This window comes from Cryptomeria japonica, chromosome 3 (genome assembly GCF_030272615.1).
Source record: "Cryptomeria japonica chromosome 3, Sugi_1.0, whole genome shotgun sequence".
Taxonomy (NCBI): domain Eukaryota; kingdom Viridiplantae; phylum Streptophyta; class Pinopsida; order Cupressales; family Cupressaceae; genus Cryptomeria; species Cryptomeria japonica.
This window is the reverse complement of record NC_081407.1, coordinates 872,807,184-872,825,812: the sequence shown is the minus strand read 5'-3', so window position 1 is coordinate 872,825,812 and position 18,629 is coordinate 872,807,184. Positions and strand designations below refer to the sequence as shown.

Here is an 18,629-nt window from a genome sequence, read left to right as displayed (position 1 = left end):
ACCAACTACAAAATAAAAAATATTTTACTTAAGTCAATATACAAAATATTAATATATTAGTATTGATATGATGTGATGGTTTAAATGTGTTGTTAATGTTCTTGTCATAGAAATTTTTATATTGATAATGAAGTTCTTATTTTTTACCTTAAAAAAAATACAAATATTTTTGTAACTAATAAAAAATTTAAAAGAATCCCAATCTTTTAACAAAATTATTAACAAACAATAATTAACCTTCAACACAACTACTACAAGAAAACTACCAAAAAAAACCAAGGACAAAATAATAAATATTTCACCTAAATCAATATACAAAATACTAATTTTTATTCTATTATTAAAAAAAAAGAATTAACTTTTAATTTACATTTTTTTAAGGATTTTGCATCCAGGCGATAAGTTCAAAAATTCTGGAGCATGTTGAGGCAGTGAAATGTGCGAACCGACGTGATAACATGCGTTGAACGTCGCTATCAATAAAAGGGGGTGACCCACAAAGTCACATGATCCATCATACATAATACCAAATTTGAAGAACCCTCCCTCACTAAATTAAATTTGTTTTCTTCCTTCTCCCCGCACATGCAACGATATGATACAAGATAATATTATATCCATGTGCCCCCTGTTCCACATGACTGCACATGTTTACTCCCCCCGTTCCATCAATAATGAGAAACATCTCCTACACAATACTTTTCTTCACACAAACAGGACAAATATCATGACCTAAAAAAAGTTGTACAAAGTGTGGGGCATATGAAAACAACAACATTAGGGAAGGTACTGGTCAATAGTTAATTTCGTGTATCTTAAGTTTTTTATTTTTATACAATATTCTAATATATTGCGTATCTTAAGTTCTTATAGAATATACTAATTTTGTACAACTTATTTACATGGTGGCACATTGATTTCGTGCATCTTAACTTGTAAAATTAAGTGCATGTAATTAAATTTTAGGATTTGTTTCTTATTGTCTTTGTATGTGACTTAAATGCTTATAATTAGGAGAAACGTATCGGTAACCGTTTTAGCTAACTTCTCACACCCACAAATCCTAAACGGTACATTGGATTTTGACGGTTTTTTTGTTGTTGTCTTTGTATGCAACTTAACTACTTATAGCTATTGTTTTGGCTTCTCGATAGTAACGACGCACATTGTGGGATCTATTTTGCACGCAAGGGTCGTAAAGTACATATGTCAAAGTGTTGTCTGATACCAGCTTAACCATGCACTTAGAATTGTCAATACTTATGCAAAAATGCCCCACTAGTCGTGCACAAATGGGTCAATTATGGTCCAAAAAAACAAAAAAAGTGGGTTGCTATTGGTACATATGAAATTTATTAATGGACTTTTAGTTATCATTTTTGGATTTCTTTAAAGTTAGTAATTGGGTGATTAAATGCACAAGAAGTGAATGATTGTTGGAACTACAACGACTAGTGGTACTCTTCCCCTATTGTTTTGACTTCTAAGTAGCTATTCTTCATGTTAGGGGAAGCATCTTGGTAGCTGTTACGGCTAATTTCGCACACCACAAATTCTAAATGGTACATCATATTTTGACAATTTTTGTTGTTGTTGTCTCTAGATGCAACTTAACTACTTATAGCTATCGTTTTGGTTTATGGGTAGCAAAGATGCACATTGTGGGATCCATTATGTGCGCAAGGGTAAAAAATATACATTTCAAAGTGTCCCGTGATACTTACTTAAAGATGCCCCAATAACCGTGCACTTAAAATTGCCAATACTTATGCACAAATGTCCTAGTTGTCGTGCACTATGGGTACCAATAAATGTGCACAAATGGACAAATTATTGTCCAAAAATGCTAAAAAATGGACAGTTATTGATACATATAAAATTTATTAATGTGCTTTTAGTTTTTCTTTTTAGTTTCTTTAAAATTAGTAATTGAAAGATTACATATACAAGAAATGAACAATTATTGAAACATAGACATTAACTCATGCTCTTCCCCTTCCTAACCAGACAAACATGATGACCTAAAAAAAGTTGTACAAAATGTGGGACATACAGATATAGAACATTACCAATGTTCTTGTTAGTCTATACCCAACCCCACCATGCCCTTCACCCATTTGGTTATCTTTTTATACCTAGGAATCGAATCAGGCAAATAGATTGGCTACCTATATAAAACCCAACAGACAAATCATTGGAGTTGTTGGGCGTCCAACACAAACATAATATATGTCCTTTCTCATGTTTTCTCCTTTTCTTTAAATATTACTCAATTCATTATATTTCTCCCCTACCCAAGGAAGCAGACATTATTAGGCGCAACTACTTCATTATAGGAACAAGAAGACGCAATTAGTGAAAGCAAAATATTTAAATATTGTTTAGCCATTTCGTAAGCAAGCATTCAAATAGTTGTTAGTGACGCGTGAATTAGCGTAAATAGCGTCTTACGGCGGGAAAATCTGCACGATGGAATGAATGTTCATTCCACCTATTTGTTGAAATAAAGTATTGTAGGGTGTACTTTCACTTTAGCCCGTGAAAGTGACGGGACTAAATTACTAATGTAAAGGAATATCCAAAGATACCGTCGCTATTGTCCTTTTTTCACTCTACGTTAGAATGTCGGTTTCAAGGCGTCAAATTTGCAGGTAAAACCGACAAAGGGTAACTGAAGGAGGTTACCGACACGCGTGACGCTGCTTTTTAGGCGTCAAATTAATCGACGGCCCACAGTTTAACAAAGGTTAATGTTTTTCTTAAGTAAAAGTTGTGCCACTCTGACTGTCGGATTTAAAAGTGGTGCGACGGTGACCGCCTCCGACAGTCACTATTATGAAAAAGTATACAAAAAGTAGCGCGAGTTTGATTGCGTAGCGGTAAAATGCATTGAAATTACCTTTCATATTTAAAGGAGAAAAGTGCGTACCATCTTTTTATTTGTTGGGGTATTGTTTTAGAGTATCTTATGTTGTAATTTAATTTGGATCCTTATTATGTTTTTATATGTATATGACATATTTATTATGTCACATTTACTATGTCTTAAAGAACTAGTTTTATGTAATTTTGACATTTGGTGTTAATGGTAGTATTTTATATCGTATGTATAATCTGTATTATATGATTTAACATATGGTAGTGTCATATTTATATATGTTGTTTAATTAAATGCAATAGATATATGTTAGCATATATCTAGTCATCACTAGTCAACCTCAACTATAAGTATTAACATTGAATATCTTATATAACAAGAAAGTTATTAGAGCATAGCTTTCAGTTCAACTAACTTAGTAGTTCAACTTTCTTACATCAACATGTTCTATGCAATCAAGACAAATTAGAAGAGATACTTTGTTTTGATCATTAGAATTCTCATTTTGAGCCCTTTCTATATGAATACATTTTTGTATTTATGTTTTTATATGTATATGCCACTTATTATGTAATTATTTGTACATAATGTTTGGTAAGTGTTTGTCATGTAAAGAATTAGATGTATCTGATTTTGACATTTGATATCACATGTAATTAGTACCTGGTGGCATTTTACTCATGTGCATTGTATGGGTTTGAGATATGGTAGTGACATATCTACTTATATTGTGTAATTGTACATATTAGGCTCATGTTAGCATATACTTGACTAGTGGTAGTCATCCTCAATTGTAAGTAGTACTTGCATTCTATACCTTATGCAACAACAAGAAGCTCATTAGAGAATAGCTTTCATTCAACAAACTCAATAGTTTTATACTCCAATCCAACAAGTCTAGTACCATAGCTTAATAGTTGAGCAAGTTCTCAAATCAACATGCTTTGAGCAATCTAAGAAAATTATATAAGTGTTGTCTCACCCTCTTTTGATCATGAGAATTCTCATTCAAAGATTTTTCTATATTAATACATACCCCTATTCTTGTATAATAGAAGTAGCAATCCTCATTCTAATATCTCCATTTGAATGTATGACAATTTTTCACATCTTGTCCAGCAACTTTCATTGCATATTCTACAATTTAGAATAGGGTTTAAATGGTCCTCATCATTTAGGTAGGCTATCAATTAACACTTGAGCCTTCCTATTGGAAGGCACAAAAAATACTTGTTTATAAAATTTGTTTTAAAAGTGGGAGAGGAGACTTTTAAAATTGAAACCTATTTACATCCCATAAAATTGTCACACTCAAATGTGTGACCTTAACACTCAAGCCTTCCTATTAGAAGGCACACATGTGACTTGTTTATAATTTGCTAAAAAATCAAGGGATAGAACCTAAGAGTTTAGTGAGATTTAATATTTGTGAGAGCATTAGGAAATGAAAAATATTTTTACAAATGTAGATGCCACTTCCAAGACTAGTATTTCAAGGATAAAAACAATTATGTCGATATAAAATAAATCACAAAGACACGAGTTAATCTATAAGTTATGGGATAACATTTTGTGCATCACTAAGATGTGACTTGCTATATAAATTATGGACAATTTTTTTCCTTTATATTTTAAATCTCTTCCATAACTATTTTTAAAAATCACTTCTATATACAAGATTAAATAATCTATAATTTAAATAAATATTATTAGTGTTTTACATCAAAAATTTGATTTGTTGTTGCGGTGCAATGTGAATATATATTAAAGCCACCAATATAGACATAGCAAAAATTTCAAAGAGATAAGTAATCATTCAAAAATGTTGAATGAGGCTACACCCCCTTAAAAAAATCAAATTTAAATTAGTTTTTGTTAAAGATTAAATATCTATAATGAACTTTCAAGCACCCTAAAATTTGAGACGAAACAAAAAAAAAATTAATTCAATATGCAAAACATGGAATGACATAGACAAAATCACAAACCAAATAACATTTAGGTTTGAGCTCTATGTGATACCATCCTTCAATTTGGTGGAGGAAAAAGATAATGACTGGGTTTATACCTTTGATTGCTCCTTCAAAGGGGGTATTGTGTATTCGGTATATGATTGCAAGGAGTGATAATGTCCTTAATAGCCCTTGCCATGATAGAATGTCTATATCAATCAATAAGTTCAAATAATATTTCCAACATGTTTTTTCAAATGATCAATTATATATTGTGTTTTCACTTTCTAAATGTCTAAGGTTCATATCAATCACATTTCTGGTATATTATAGAATTCTAAATATTTATAAATTTCTTTTTAAAAATATTTTGGATTAAATCCAATAAAATGACTTTTTAAAGTCTTATCACACAAGCATTTTTTATTTTTAAGTAATTGTGTTATTTTGGAAGGAACAAGCTATTACTTTTTTTCTCTACTCTAATGTTTCAATAAACAACACTATTTTCCTTTATAATCAATATAGATGCAAATTAATGACAAATCTTTTTGTCTGAATGAGGTGACATTTGTTAGAACCTTCTCATTGATACAACTTTAATATAACATTGTCACTTCCACTTAAACCCCTTATTAATAAACAAAATATCACATCAAAAATATATTAAGCTCATGAAAGACCTTTAATGCTTTTCATATTCAAATAGACAAAATATTATGATAAAATTCTATTTGTGATAAATAATTCAGATCCCATACATGAGATTGTTCAAAAGGTAATACTTCAGACAAAGTTGGCTATAATGACATATGATTTTATTTTAACTTATTAAAACAATTTTATGTGTTGGAGAGTTAGTAAATTTATTTCACTATGATGTAAATTTTTAATTGAAAGTAAAAGATAATTATTATAAATCATAAAGTGATTATAGAATTGTATCACAAAAATAAGTCATGTATAAAGATTGATTGTCATAACAATGTGTTCTAATGCTCTTTTGAATATGTTCGCAATTCTCTTGACACTTAATAATTTTACATATTGCCACTTGACAATCCATGCCAATAGCATCACTACTAACAAATCAAAAGTAGTTATTATTTATAAATACTTATAGTATTTGTCAATAAATTTCAAGTATGTATGTGTATATATAATTGAGACTATTGACTACTTTTTTCCTTTCAAAATGTATATCTTAACACCCCCCCCGCAATACACACATATAAAATTGAGAGTATCATACCTTAAACAAACTATTAACACATTACTTAACCAAATAAATTAGTTTTCAATTTTGTTAAATTGTAATTGTTTTGATAGACAATTGTGTATAACTCAATTATATATAGTTGGCTTCTAGAAACTTTACAATTTATGACATTGTCCATAGAAATATAATATTTTCAAACGTGTCATAGTAATAGAGACTAGCTCTTGTGCATCACTATCAAGTATTTACCCAAAGAACAATTATTTCACTATTATAATTCTTTCATGGCTCATAATAAAGACGTATATACTACTTTTCAAATACATTGAAATGACAATGACTAACTACTAACAAAACTTATCATTAACTCTACTTCAAAACATGTTACAATAACATGTACTAATCACTATGTGACACTTGTTCTATTTGTCCTCAATCTCCTCTGAATCAATAATAATATCATCTTTTTCTTTATCATCAATCCCAAATCAACAAAATAATTTAAATGTTAAAACTATTATTAATATAGCAAAAATAACTGTTCCTTTGAGAAGACCTCTACAATTTGTGAATGACACTTACATTTATTTAAAAACATAAAATTTCCACAATCCATATTGATTGTTGTAGTGTTTTCTAGATTTGACCATGTGAATTTTTATATTACCAACGTTTCAGATCAAACACCATGATCCATCATCATGGTAAGATTCTCTTTGATCCAAAATGTTGATAATAAAAAAACTCACACGATCAAATCCATAAAACACTACAACAACTTACATTTATTTTCAAAACCTCCGCACAACTATTAATCTTTCTCTTCTATCACTATATCCATGATAAGACCTCTATACTGTAACGAAAATTACAGTTCATCAATGACACACCTCTTCACAACTATTCACCCGTCTGTCCTAGAGACAAAATATGGTGATAGAAGTGAAAGCAAAGAAGACTCGTATATATTTCACATCCACACTAGTACAAAATGTGTGGATGAGAGTTTTGAGGGAAACTTATCATATTCACACTCTTTCTGACCAAGAGTAAGCCTCCATAACAATGTGTCGAGGGAAGGAAACTATCATATTCAGACACTCTCTGACCAAAAGTAAGTCTCCATTGTATATAATAAATCATTTGAAATTCAATGTCCTCCACTGGACCCCAATTTAAAAGTGAACATTTATAGAGTCTTATTGTCTGTTTTCTAATTTATTGAAGTTAACCCATCACGGAATAGTGAGTGGACTTTAGTTTTTTTTACAGGGTAGACACATGCTACGTGTCTCCCAAGATTTGAACCGTGGCTGTTCCCTGGGCAATCTGTCCGCCATCACAGTAGACACGCCTGATTTCACGTTCACAACAACTGACGGTAAAAAGTCTCAGTCAACTGTTCCCAGACTTGGACGTGAAGCCATGCAGAAGGTCGGTTCCCTGGTAAATAAGCCACGCTAAAGAAATTTAACCAGTCTTTATAGCTTGTGCTTCGAAAAGAGGAGCGCAATATTTAACGCTCTCCTTCAATTAACGTGACGGTTTGCGCGTTGGGTTCCTGATCCCTTCTTCTATAACTAAGAAAAATCTGATCTCTGTTAAGATTGGCACTAGTGGACGGCCACGATTGGCTGATAAGCTCCAGAAGGGCCCCAATCACGGGATTGTTGCGGATTATTTAATATAAAGTGTGACTGGTACTCTACGACGCGGCAGTAAAATAGCTGCGGGTATGCGGTGAAATTGCGGCCTAGTTAATGCTTTAGATTCCGTCCTCGTCAGGATGCCCAGATCTCCAGTCTGTACCCGCCGTTTAACGGGCGCCGTTCGATGGCGCAGAGATGCGTGTTGTTTAATGGTTTCGCGCAAAATAATGGATTGGTCATCAGAGTAAGCGAATGATATAAGATATATTCGCGGGAGGATGTAAGTGAATAATGGCTGTGCAGGGGAGGCAAGACCACCTGCAAAAATTTTCAGGAATTTCCTGAGATTGTAGTGCATTATTTTGCGGGTTTAAGTATGCATTTAATGCTCGAGAGTTGAGTTCTCTCAGGTCTCAGGATCGAACCCCGGGCGAAGGACAGGACTCTTGCCGAGATTGCAGAATGGCTCAGGTGAGATCGAACAGGGCCAGCATTGGCAAGCCTTCGCCTCAGCAGGCGATCCATGAGTTGAAACAGCGAACAATCGTTGCAATAAACAAGTTGTCAGATCGAGATACGTACCAAATAGCGGCTCAGGAGCTCCATGGTGTCGCACAGTCGTTGAGCCCTGACGCTTTGTCCCCTTTCCTCACATGCCTCTGTGACACTGATTCCCGTCAAAAGAGCATCGTCAGAAAAGAATGCGTTAAGCTCTTTGCCACATTAGCCGACGCCCATGGCGACATTTTGACGTCCCATTTGTCCAAAATGGTGGCCAACATTGTGCGTCGGTTGAAGGATCCCGACTCCAATGTCCGTGACGCTTGTGTAGACTCAATCGGCGTCATGGCGTCGAAAATTACGACGCCTTCAATTGCTGTTTTCATTCGCCCTTTGTTCGAATGCCTCGGCGAGCAGAACCGTTATTTGCAGGTGGGTTCTGCAATGTGCCTTGCTCGCGTTATTGACCACGCTGCGGATCCTCAGCCTGCGGGGTTACAGAGGCTTTTGCCCAGGATTGTGAAGCTTTTGAATAATAAGATTTTTTTGGGGAAGCCTGCGTTGCTTTGTGTGATTGGGAGCATAGTCGAGGCAGGGGGGGCGTCAAATCAGCATACATTGAGTATGTTGATCCCTGCCATGGATGACGCCTTGCGGAGCTCTGATTGGGCTACAAGAAAAGCTGCGGCTGAGGCTTTTTCTCGCATGGCTCTCAACATTGCAGATTTGGTCACACCATTCAAATCTTCGTGCCTTGCATCATTGGAATCCAGTCGTTTTGATAAGGTTGGTATTTAGTTAATGATTTGTCTCTTGATGTATTCAATTAAATCATCTTCAATTGGAAGCTGTTGCCATTACGTTTTTCTTTAAAAGTTTAGGGCTTTATTCAATTAGGTGTTTTTATCATGACTAAAAATCGACCAGTCCTTTTTATTATGAATTGGGTTTTGAACATGTTGTTTCTTTTTTATACTTGAACTACGAGATGCAGAATGTTAAACAGGTTACATGTAGATCTTTTTTCCCTTAATGCACGTAAATTTACAGGTTTTGAAATTTGGTGTGCGTTTTATGTGTTTGATTAGTTTGAAGATTATCATATCTGTATTTCTCTTGATCATTTCCTGCTATTGGAATTGGAAGGATTAGTGCTTTTATTGGATTTGAATCTTTAAAGTTATTCATTTACGTCAAAAAGAAAGAAACAATTATGAGCCTATCGATCAAGGCCTTTAGCTTGAAATTTTTCATCAGCTGGTCTCCAGTTTGTTAATTTAACAATGTCATAGACTAGTTTTAATTTTGTATTTCTATCATTGCCGTTTAGACTGTCCATGATTATGTTCCTTTTGCATTGATCATCACTTTCTTCCAGTTAGAATGTGAAGGATTTTGACTTTGATTAGATCATCTTTCCGTAGTTTACCTTTTTCATGTTATGTAAAGAAAAAGATGCTCTTATAAACCTTTGGTCATGGGTTAACTTGAGTTTTTTGATCAGTCGGGATCTACTATATAATTTGACAATATTATAGGCTGAATTTTATGTATTTTCTACTATCCTTGATTTGGCTGCACATGACTAAGTTCCGCTTGCATTTTTATGGTTTATCTTCCTTTTGATAAATTTCTTTCAGATCAAAAATTAAGTATTCCTTTCAGCAACCAGGGGCATCTTACTCTTGAATAGGGCTCATACTTTTCTTACTGAATTAGTTTGTTAGTTATTGCGTAATTGGCTACTATAATAATGCCTTAATTTGGATTTTTTATGGTCCCTGGGTTTCTTGAACTCTCTAATCATGGCTTATATTTGATTTTAACTTTTAGTTATTTTGTTCGGGCTGTCCAGGGCTCTAGTCCTATTAAATTTATTGAATTTTAATTTTAATTTATATCTGATACTGGGATTTTCATTTGTTATTTTATTTTTCTAGCTTTGATGTGTATATGCGTAAATTTTGGATTTTATGTGGTCCTTGGGTTACTCGAACTCTTTCATCCAGGCTTATATTTAAATTTAATATTTGTAATTTTGTTTGGGCTATCCATGGTTCTGGTCTAAATAAATTGACTGAAATATAGTTTATATTTAACACTGGGATTTTCATTTGTTATTTTAGTTTTCTAGCTTTGATGTGTGTACTTGGAAATTTTGAAATAGGTGAAACCAGTTCGAGACATGGTCAATCAGGCTTTACAAAGCTGGAAAAGCATTCCAGATTCCGATGAGTCTTTACCATCCCATGAAAGAGAACCTTCTGCTAAAGGTATACCCTCACCTGGGACATAATTGAGCACAGATTTTGACATGCTATAGAAAATGTAACTTGCACTCTTCTGTGGTTTTTGTCTAAGAGTTTCATGTGTTATTATGGTGTACCTGAGATCATTTGTCTATAATCTTCCAATATAGATGTGCCTTTTACATTCATCATATTTTCATCCAGCATGCACTTTTTCCCTAAGATTTTCTCAGGCTTTTTTAAATAGTCATCTTACTAGAACTTTTCAGAATTTCATGTAGATTTCAAGTGGCTTGCTTTCCAATTGGATGTAGTTTTCCTCATTTCTATGTCATAGTACATGGAATTGATACATTACCACTTTCATGCTTCCCAGTAGTTCACAGATTCTTCTAACATAAATAAATAATTCATAATATGCTATAGATTGATTTTAATTCTATTATTTTTTTGTTTTCATTTAAAATTTTTATTTTCAATTTGCAGAAAATATGTATGAAGATCATTTTTCCATTGCTTTTAAGCCTTCCAATTCTTTCAAGCCCGATTGTGGCTCTGTAAAGAAAAGTAGCATTGCTGTGAGCAGATCTCCTCCAGATACTGTTTCTGTTAGTAGTATACGGAAAAGATCTCCTCTGACTGACAAAAAGACAAATCCAGCCTTATTGCATAAACAGGGTCAGAAAAATGTAGATAGCTGGCAGGTTGAGGTAGCTGTTCCTCAAAGTCGGCCTGTTGAAGATCATGACAAAAGTTACAGTAAAAGTTTGTTTGCTAAACTGAAAGAGAGGAGAGATTCAAATGTAGATCATGGAACAAGATTTAAAGATTCAGAGATAGTGGAAAAATTGGACACTCCCAGACGCTCAGATTGTGACACCAAATGTGTTGTGATCGACCGACCTTTTGATTTAAAGCCTGCTGTTGAGACAGTTCCTAATGAGAAGCAGAACACAAGCAATGCGGGCAGAAATAGTTTTAAAATCCAGTGCAATGGCCATGATTTAAATGAATTGGCTATGATTAGGAAACAACTGGTTCAGATTGAAAATCAGCAATCCAGCTTGTTGGAACTTATGAAGGTAACTTGCCGAAATCTTCATCTTTTTAAGTCTGCAAAATATCCCATTGTTTTGAATTGGAAGAGCTGAACAAGTTTATAGCCAATATCATGGCAAAATTGTTATGGTAGGTAGTTAGAACTTGGAACTCTTTAAAGGATAGCCACCAAGTATTGCTCCTGGGTTGCCACGTTCAATTAGACATGCATGGGCTGCCATTGCTGTTGAATTTGTCATCTTTTGTGATTTTCATAAATCAATAAATACTTTGCAGTCTAGATTGTGGGTGCTCTTTTTATGATTTTTAATTATGCTCCATTCATCTCTTTTATGAATTATAGATTTAGCATGAAACAAGGTTCACGGTTCAATTATTTTTATCAAACGTTCTCGCTTCTGATTCCAGCCATTTTTTATTTAGTCTAACTCAGAGCATCTAATTTGTCATAACTGTTTCTGGTTGCTGTTTAACAACTTATTGTTAATGATGACAATCCTATAATATTCTCAACCATTTTAGTAAAAGCTCTTATGGTAAATTTCAAAGTGAGTCAGCTGCTTGTAATTTCTATTGCCATGGCAATCATTCCCAACTCCAACGTTGTAAAAATGCTCCATTTGTTGCTCGAGGATTTGGGTAGTCTTACGGCATATAATTCCATGGATAAGGCTCAAAATTCTTTTGACAGATGTTGCAAAATACAATGGATCATTAACATAATAGAGAAGGTATGTGGAAAATCAACATAGAGGAAAGAAGAGGCATCTTATGTTTAGTTACTTCCTTACGATGCAAAGAAAGATTTGCACAAGAGGGCTATCCAAGTTTCACCTTAAGTTATTATTAACTTTCTAGGTAGCTGGTACTTTTGAAGAAACATGTATCTGGAAACTTCTCTAGAATTTAAAGTGCCAACATTTCTTTAATATATGTCAGTTCTTTAAACTTCTTGACCACTCTAGTTGATAAACCATCTTTTTTTTTAGTGGTTTTTGTTTTGAGAAATCATGACGAAGAGATGTCTGAAGCAACAATTGTAACCAGCAGTATAGAATTACACTTGTTCCCATGGGAGTACCTTATTTGTGCCTGTAAATGGTAATCATAATGCTTGAAAGTGATGGTTGCGAAGAATGTCTTTGTCAGCAAGCTTTGATATGTTCCTTACTAATGTGCTAAAGCCTGAATTTAAAGATATTATATTTATGTTGGCTCTTGTATTAGGAGCAGAAGTTGCCTTCTAGATGATATTCATAATTTCATACAATAGAGGCTTTGTGATGAGTGTTCAAATGTTTTCCTGATTATTTTCACTTCTCTTCTGTAGCCTTTGTAAACCAGTAAGTTTACCCTCTATCTGCCAATTTTACACAAACTGTATTGGATAGAAGGACCAGCCATAAGTTGTATTCCGTGTAGATTTGGCCTATTTTTTGATTGTATGCATGTCTAGATGGAATTCAAAACTTACTAGAGGCACTGAGAAACACTTGTACAGAAGATAGATGAGAAATTAATCAAGAATTGAAGTCTGAAACGTGCATAGAATTTTCATCGTTTGCAGTTGCTTGCATTTGAATTTCTTGATAGTTAAAACTTAGTTTTTTGTAATTGTGCTGTCAGATGTTTATGGGAAGCTCACAAGAGGGTTTGCATTCACTAGAAAAAAGAGTACATGGTTTAGAAAGGACTGTAGATGAAATGGCTCAGGATCTTGCTGTATCAACTGGTAGGCTCTCTACTGTTGAGGATGGAAGGGCTACTTGTTGTAAGTTCCCCGGCTCTGTGCTTTTAAGCTCCAAATTTTGGAGGAAAAATGAAGGCAGATACTCACCTGCACAACTTGCCACATCTGACGGCTCATCAATGAGTAGATCTGGAAGAGGTGCACCATACAGAGCTGAAATGGGGACAGATATATGGGATAGGAAGTTGAAAGGATTGCGGGGTGGTTTTATGGTGAATCCCTTGGCAGATGTCCGGGGGACATTAAAGAGGGAGACCACTGAGTTTGTTTCAAATGACACTCAAAGGTCTATATTGGAAAATTTGGAAGGAAATCAAATGTTTACCAAAGCGCGGGACAGAAACAGGTCTAATGAGGGTCCCTCTGTAAGCAGCGCATTGCAAGTATCAGAGGATGAAGCTATTGCTTTCTCTGGTATGCGGGTTGTAGGCAAGGATGCTAAAACAGAGGTGTGTGATTCTGTGAAAGAAAATTCAAGGCCAACAGCTATAGGCAGGACCACTGACTTCAATAGCAAGTTAGGTCAGGGCAGTGGCAGTTTTTGGAGTGTTTGGTCACGGTCTGTAGAATTTCTATGGAAAGGAGATGTGGAGTCAGCATTTGGCGAGGTCCTTTGCATTGGGGATGATCTTTTGTTGATTAGGCTAATGAATCGGACTGGTCCTGTGCTGGAACATTTATCTCAAGGGACCATTTTGGAAATGATGCAAGCTCTTAAGCAGTTTTTGTTGAAGCAGAAATTCTTGGGTTCAGTAATCCCCTGGATTCAACAGGTGATTTATCCTATTAACCTTTACTAATAGGACATGTAATCTTTTGTTTTTGTATGATGATAATTATAGTTTATTTCTTCAACTAATGTTTATGATTTTTTGTTAAATTCAAAATGTTACTTGTGTGTAGTCCCTTAAACCAATTACTACAACTACCTCATTTACATGTTATCTCCCATCTCTCTGTTATCGGAAAATTGTGCAAGGTCGTTTTAACTTTTATTTCCCTCAACATTGGCATGATTGTCACAGAGACTAGTCCAGATCAATGGTTGGGTTCTCTAAATATTGTTTTTGATCGTAGGACATTTTCCGATGGTAAATTTTAGCTCAGCCTTCAAAAAAAGCTCCCATATTTGACCTTTCTTTGAATGATTTTATCTTGGGTAGAAACTGTAAGTACCATGTTCCGTATCTCTGCCAGAATGCCTGATACGTTGTCTCACCAGCTAGCAGAAAAGGCTGGCAAAAGACTGTAAGGTTAGTTGAAACACATAGGTGCCCAACATTTAATTTTCTTTTCTCTTTTGCACCAACTATCCAAACCAAAGAACCAATTTGAAAGAAGCAACCGATTTAAATTTCTTACAATATTTCATTTATATTACATTTTTTCTTGCTTCTCAGGTTGTGGACTTGACCGCAAGCAATGGTTCAGATTATCTGGGCCTCTCACTTGATGCAAAGAAAGAAATGTTACAAGCCTTACAAGAGGCTTCATCAAAGCATTTTTCGGATTCTTCAAATAGAAACACCATTGCTCAGAGTGCATCCAAGTTGTCTACTCTTTGGATGGTGGACTCATTGAAATGCAGGTAATCAGTATAGTAGAAAATATTTTCTCTTGTCGGCAGTGCTCTTTCTTCTGATGGAGGTCGATAACATCATGAGTCGAGAGCTTCTGTAGGTTACCTTACCAAGGCATGCAAATGTTCTATTTCGAATTGAATACTCTCTTCCACCAAAAAGTATGTTGTTCCTTTGTAATAGACACCAGTCTGCTATTTCATGTCGATTTTGAGATTTGATAAGCATACTAGCAGCCTAGTCAAATTTTCTGTCAGATTATAAGATGGAGAACTAAGCTCGAGACTACTTATTAGATCAAAAATGTGGACGGGTTCCACTATTGAGTTGTAAATAATTCTTCATTAGTAAGCACATTGTTGAGAATGGGCGTTGCCACGCTCTAAAGCTTGCAGGGACACATTGAATACCATATATTCAAAGATGTAAATGTCTCCCGACGGAGAAAAATCTATTGGATAGCAATTAAGAAAAGCAGAATAAGCAGTTTTAAAATACTTTATATTTGAGCTGATAATGTCAAAGCACAAGCTTAAAAAAATATGAACTGCTCAACGTTCTGTAAACTTGCAAGAATTTCATTGATCGGCTATATATTATACTAACCGTAATCTGTTTTTAAGTTAAGCCGCCAATGATATTGATTAATAACATATCATCACTTCTTTTTACCCTTTTGTACTGTGCAGTTACTGTTCAACAATTTGATTTTATTCGTCCACATATTGTGGAAAATGACATTTACAAAGGCTGCAAAAATATTTGGTATCAGATTTAGGGTTTTACTTGTGCCTGTAATTTTGACAGCATGTGGCCATTATTTTGGTTTTACTGTATCTTATGGTTAATATTCTTAGAAATCCGAATAATTGTAGCCAAAAACCTGTATCTTATGGTTTTACTCGTGTCTGTAATTTTGACAGCCTGTGGCCATTATTTTTTCTTGCTCTATTTGGTAGATTAAAAGTGCTGTTAATTGCATGGCTATACAATTAGGCTGCGTTAAAAAATCAGCCGATTTTCATAAATTCTAAAAAAAGACTATTATTTTAACTTTTGCATGTGCATGATGTGACGGGAATTGGTAAGCTACAGCTTTTCTGATCTCGAGTTCCCAGGCTTTGAGTGCCCACAGAGACTCTTATTATTTCAAAAAAGAACTTGTCCCCACAAAAAGACTTTTTAACTATTTCATGGCATATAGTCCTTTAAATAACAATACTGTCAATCTTTGTGAGAAGACAGTGTAAGGTAGGAAACTACATATCTTGGAATCTTTGCCTAACATTTCTGCACTCTACCTAGTGTCCATTCTTGTAGATATATTTCGGGATATCATTTGCCCCATTTTTGGACTTATTCCCTGTCACTGGCAATAATCTGCAAGCATTTCCAGACTTTCCCGGACGCCCTTAATCTTCCCCAGAAATTTCAGATCCGGACTCCTAAAAGACATCCGGACACCTAGCATCCAAAGTAAAATTTTGAATTTTCGAGTCGACACATTAGTAAAACTCTACCTAAGGTTGCCCTAATACATATTATAAAAATAGTCTAAATACATATATATAATTTCATATATCTCTATGTAATAATTTAATAATATTATAATATAATTTATTTTAATAAAAAGGTACTATATAATTATATATTGATTTATTTTATGATTCCCATGTTGCGTCACACAATTGTCACTAGCATATATACCTTAAATTTTAATTTAATTTATATAAAATACGTCGAGAGATATCCTTCTCGAGGCGCCTATTTTTAATGAAATTGCACCCTAGAGTCAAATAGGTGTCTCTAGAAGCATATCTCTCGGCATATTTTATATAGTTTAAATTAAAATTTAAGGTATATATGCTAGTAGTTAGTCGATGGTAGACACGAAATAAAAGCATGATCACTCTCATTTTGAGTCTCCTCTTCTAAGGATCTCTACATTTGTCGGCTTTTGGTATTACTCTTGGATTCTGTGTTTAACTTTCCAAATCTTCTCCCAACCATATGTCCTACTTTCATCCCTGAAATCCTTTTAAAAATTCCTACATGCTATAGGTTCTTACATCTCTATCACATATTCCTTAATAGTTTCCGGTTATCCTCCTCTTACCACTCGAAGATTCTTTTGGATTATTGTTCAGAACCCTAGCAATAAGATCCATTCTTACATCAGTCTGTAAATCCCTGATTTTTTTCTTCCTAGACATCTAGTGACACCATCTCAAACCCTTAGTCACCTCCATAGCACTAGCACTCACCCCTTAGGATTGTATTTCTCCTAGGGTTTAGTCATCTCATCTCGTACACCCCACAAACAGCTACATAGGATCATACAACCAAATCTTTCCGAGGCTAAGTGGAGGTTGAGAATGCGGAGCTAAATGAGTTAACTTCTTAATGTAAAAGTTGTAGAATATAACCTCACGAAACCCAGTGAACACCTGTATGTAAATGACCTATCACAACAAAGAAAGATTCATTAATGCAAAGATTGCTTTGAAAACCTAGATCAAAAGAATGCAATAATGATAATCAGATAATGAATTACAAAATGGATCAATTCTTATAAAAGGAGATCAAACGTAAAAAGGAAAACCCTAAAAGCAATTAATAAATAATAATAAATTAATTATTAATATTTGTAAGTTTAGCTTCCTAAATTTAGCTTAAATGAAATAGAGAAAAGGTGACTTAATTATTAAATCAATATAATTTAATTAATTAAGTAAACCAATACCTTTATTCTAACACCTCCCCTTAAGATGAAGTTAGGGAGATGCTAAAAAACCAACTAAGGATTAGATGCATGAAAGCCAAAAAATAGGTGCCGGCAACAAGGCTTGATGAGGTACCCAAGTACAATGAAATCTCTATAAAATGGAGAAAAGGGAGAAAACCCAGTGGAAAAAAACTCTTCTCTTAAAAGAGATGAAAGCATACTAAAAAACATGAAGGAATGAAAGCCCAAAAAAGAACCTCCAAGGACAACTTCTTTCACCTCGAGCATAGAGCGCAACTGAAGATAGCGTGACGATGCCAAAGGTTTCGTGAAGATGTCAGCAATCTGCTCCTCTGTAGGAATGTACTCCAAGGTGAGTGAACCATCTTGAATCAATTTCCTGATGAAGTGCATGTGGATCTCAATGTGCTTCATCCGCTAATGCTCCACTGGATTGCGGGAAATGTGTAGGGCACTCTGATTGTCGCACCAAAGAAGTATGGGAATATCAAGGGAAAAACCAAACTCTGTCAACAATTGTCGAAGCCATAAAATCTCATGGTTGGCTAACTCCGTTGCTTGGTACTCAACCTTTGTAGATGATAATGCAATAGCAGATTGCTTCTTGAAAGACCATGTGATAGGACTAGAACCAAGACAGAAAACAAAGCCAGAAGTAGACTTCTGATCATAGACATCACCAACCAAATCTGTGTCAGTGAAGCTCACTATGTGAGGAGCCCCTGATGTGTAGCGAGTGTGATACCATAAAGTGCCCTGAATGTACCTCAATACGTTTGACAGCTTGCCAATGGCTCTCATGTGGATCATGTAAGAATCTAGAGACAAGGCCAACTGCAAAGGAAATATTAGGATGTGAATGCGCCAGGTACAATAAACTGCCAACCAATTGCCTATATAATGTAGAATCTACTGAAGGAGCAGAACAAGTGGAGGACATAACAACACCCGATTGAAATGGTGTGGGGGCAGGCTTGCAATCAAGCATGCCAAATCTCTGGAGCATGCCAAAATAGTGTAGAAGACCGAGATCTGTCATCTCAAAC

At 34.6% G+C, this 18,629-nt stretch overlaps 1 protein-coding gene across 1 annotated transcript; it reads left to right on the top strand.

The window, feature by feature from the left end:
• Window positions 1-7,797: 7,797 nt before the first annotated feature.
• On the top strand, window positions 7,798-15,508 carry LOC131076434 (TORTIFOLIA1-like protein 2). Its single transcript, XM_058013609.2, has 5 exons — window positions 7,798-8,985; window positions 10,367-10,472; window positions 10,935-11,530; window positions 13,134-14,030; window positions 14,658-15,508. Exons 1-5 carry the CDS (start codon window positions 8,161-8,163, stop codon window positions 14,847-14,849), a joined length of 2,616 nt encoding a protein of 871 aa, XP_057869592.1. The 5' UTR covers window positions 7,798-8,160; the 3' UTR covers window positions 14,850-15,508.
• Window positions 15,509-18,629: the final 3,121 nt, after the last annotated feature.

What these genes read in the sequence shown, in the direction of transcription:
- LOC131076434 (XM_058013609.2), top strand. Translation starts at nt 8,161, where the DNA reads ATGGCTCAGGTGAGATCGAACAGGGCCAGCATTGGCAAGCCTTCGCCT. An exon ending in AATCCAGTCGTTTTGATAAG is followed by an intron (nt 8,986 to 10,366) that starts GTTGGTATTTAG and finishes ATTTTGAAATAG; the next exon opens with GTGAAACCAGTTCGAGACAT. An exon ending in TAATCCCCTGGATTCAACAG is followed by an intron (nt 14,031 to 14,657) that starts GTGATTTATCCT and finishes CTTGCTTCTCAG; the next exon opens with GTTGTGGACTTGACCGCAAG.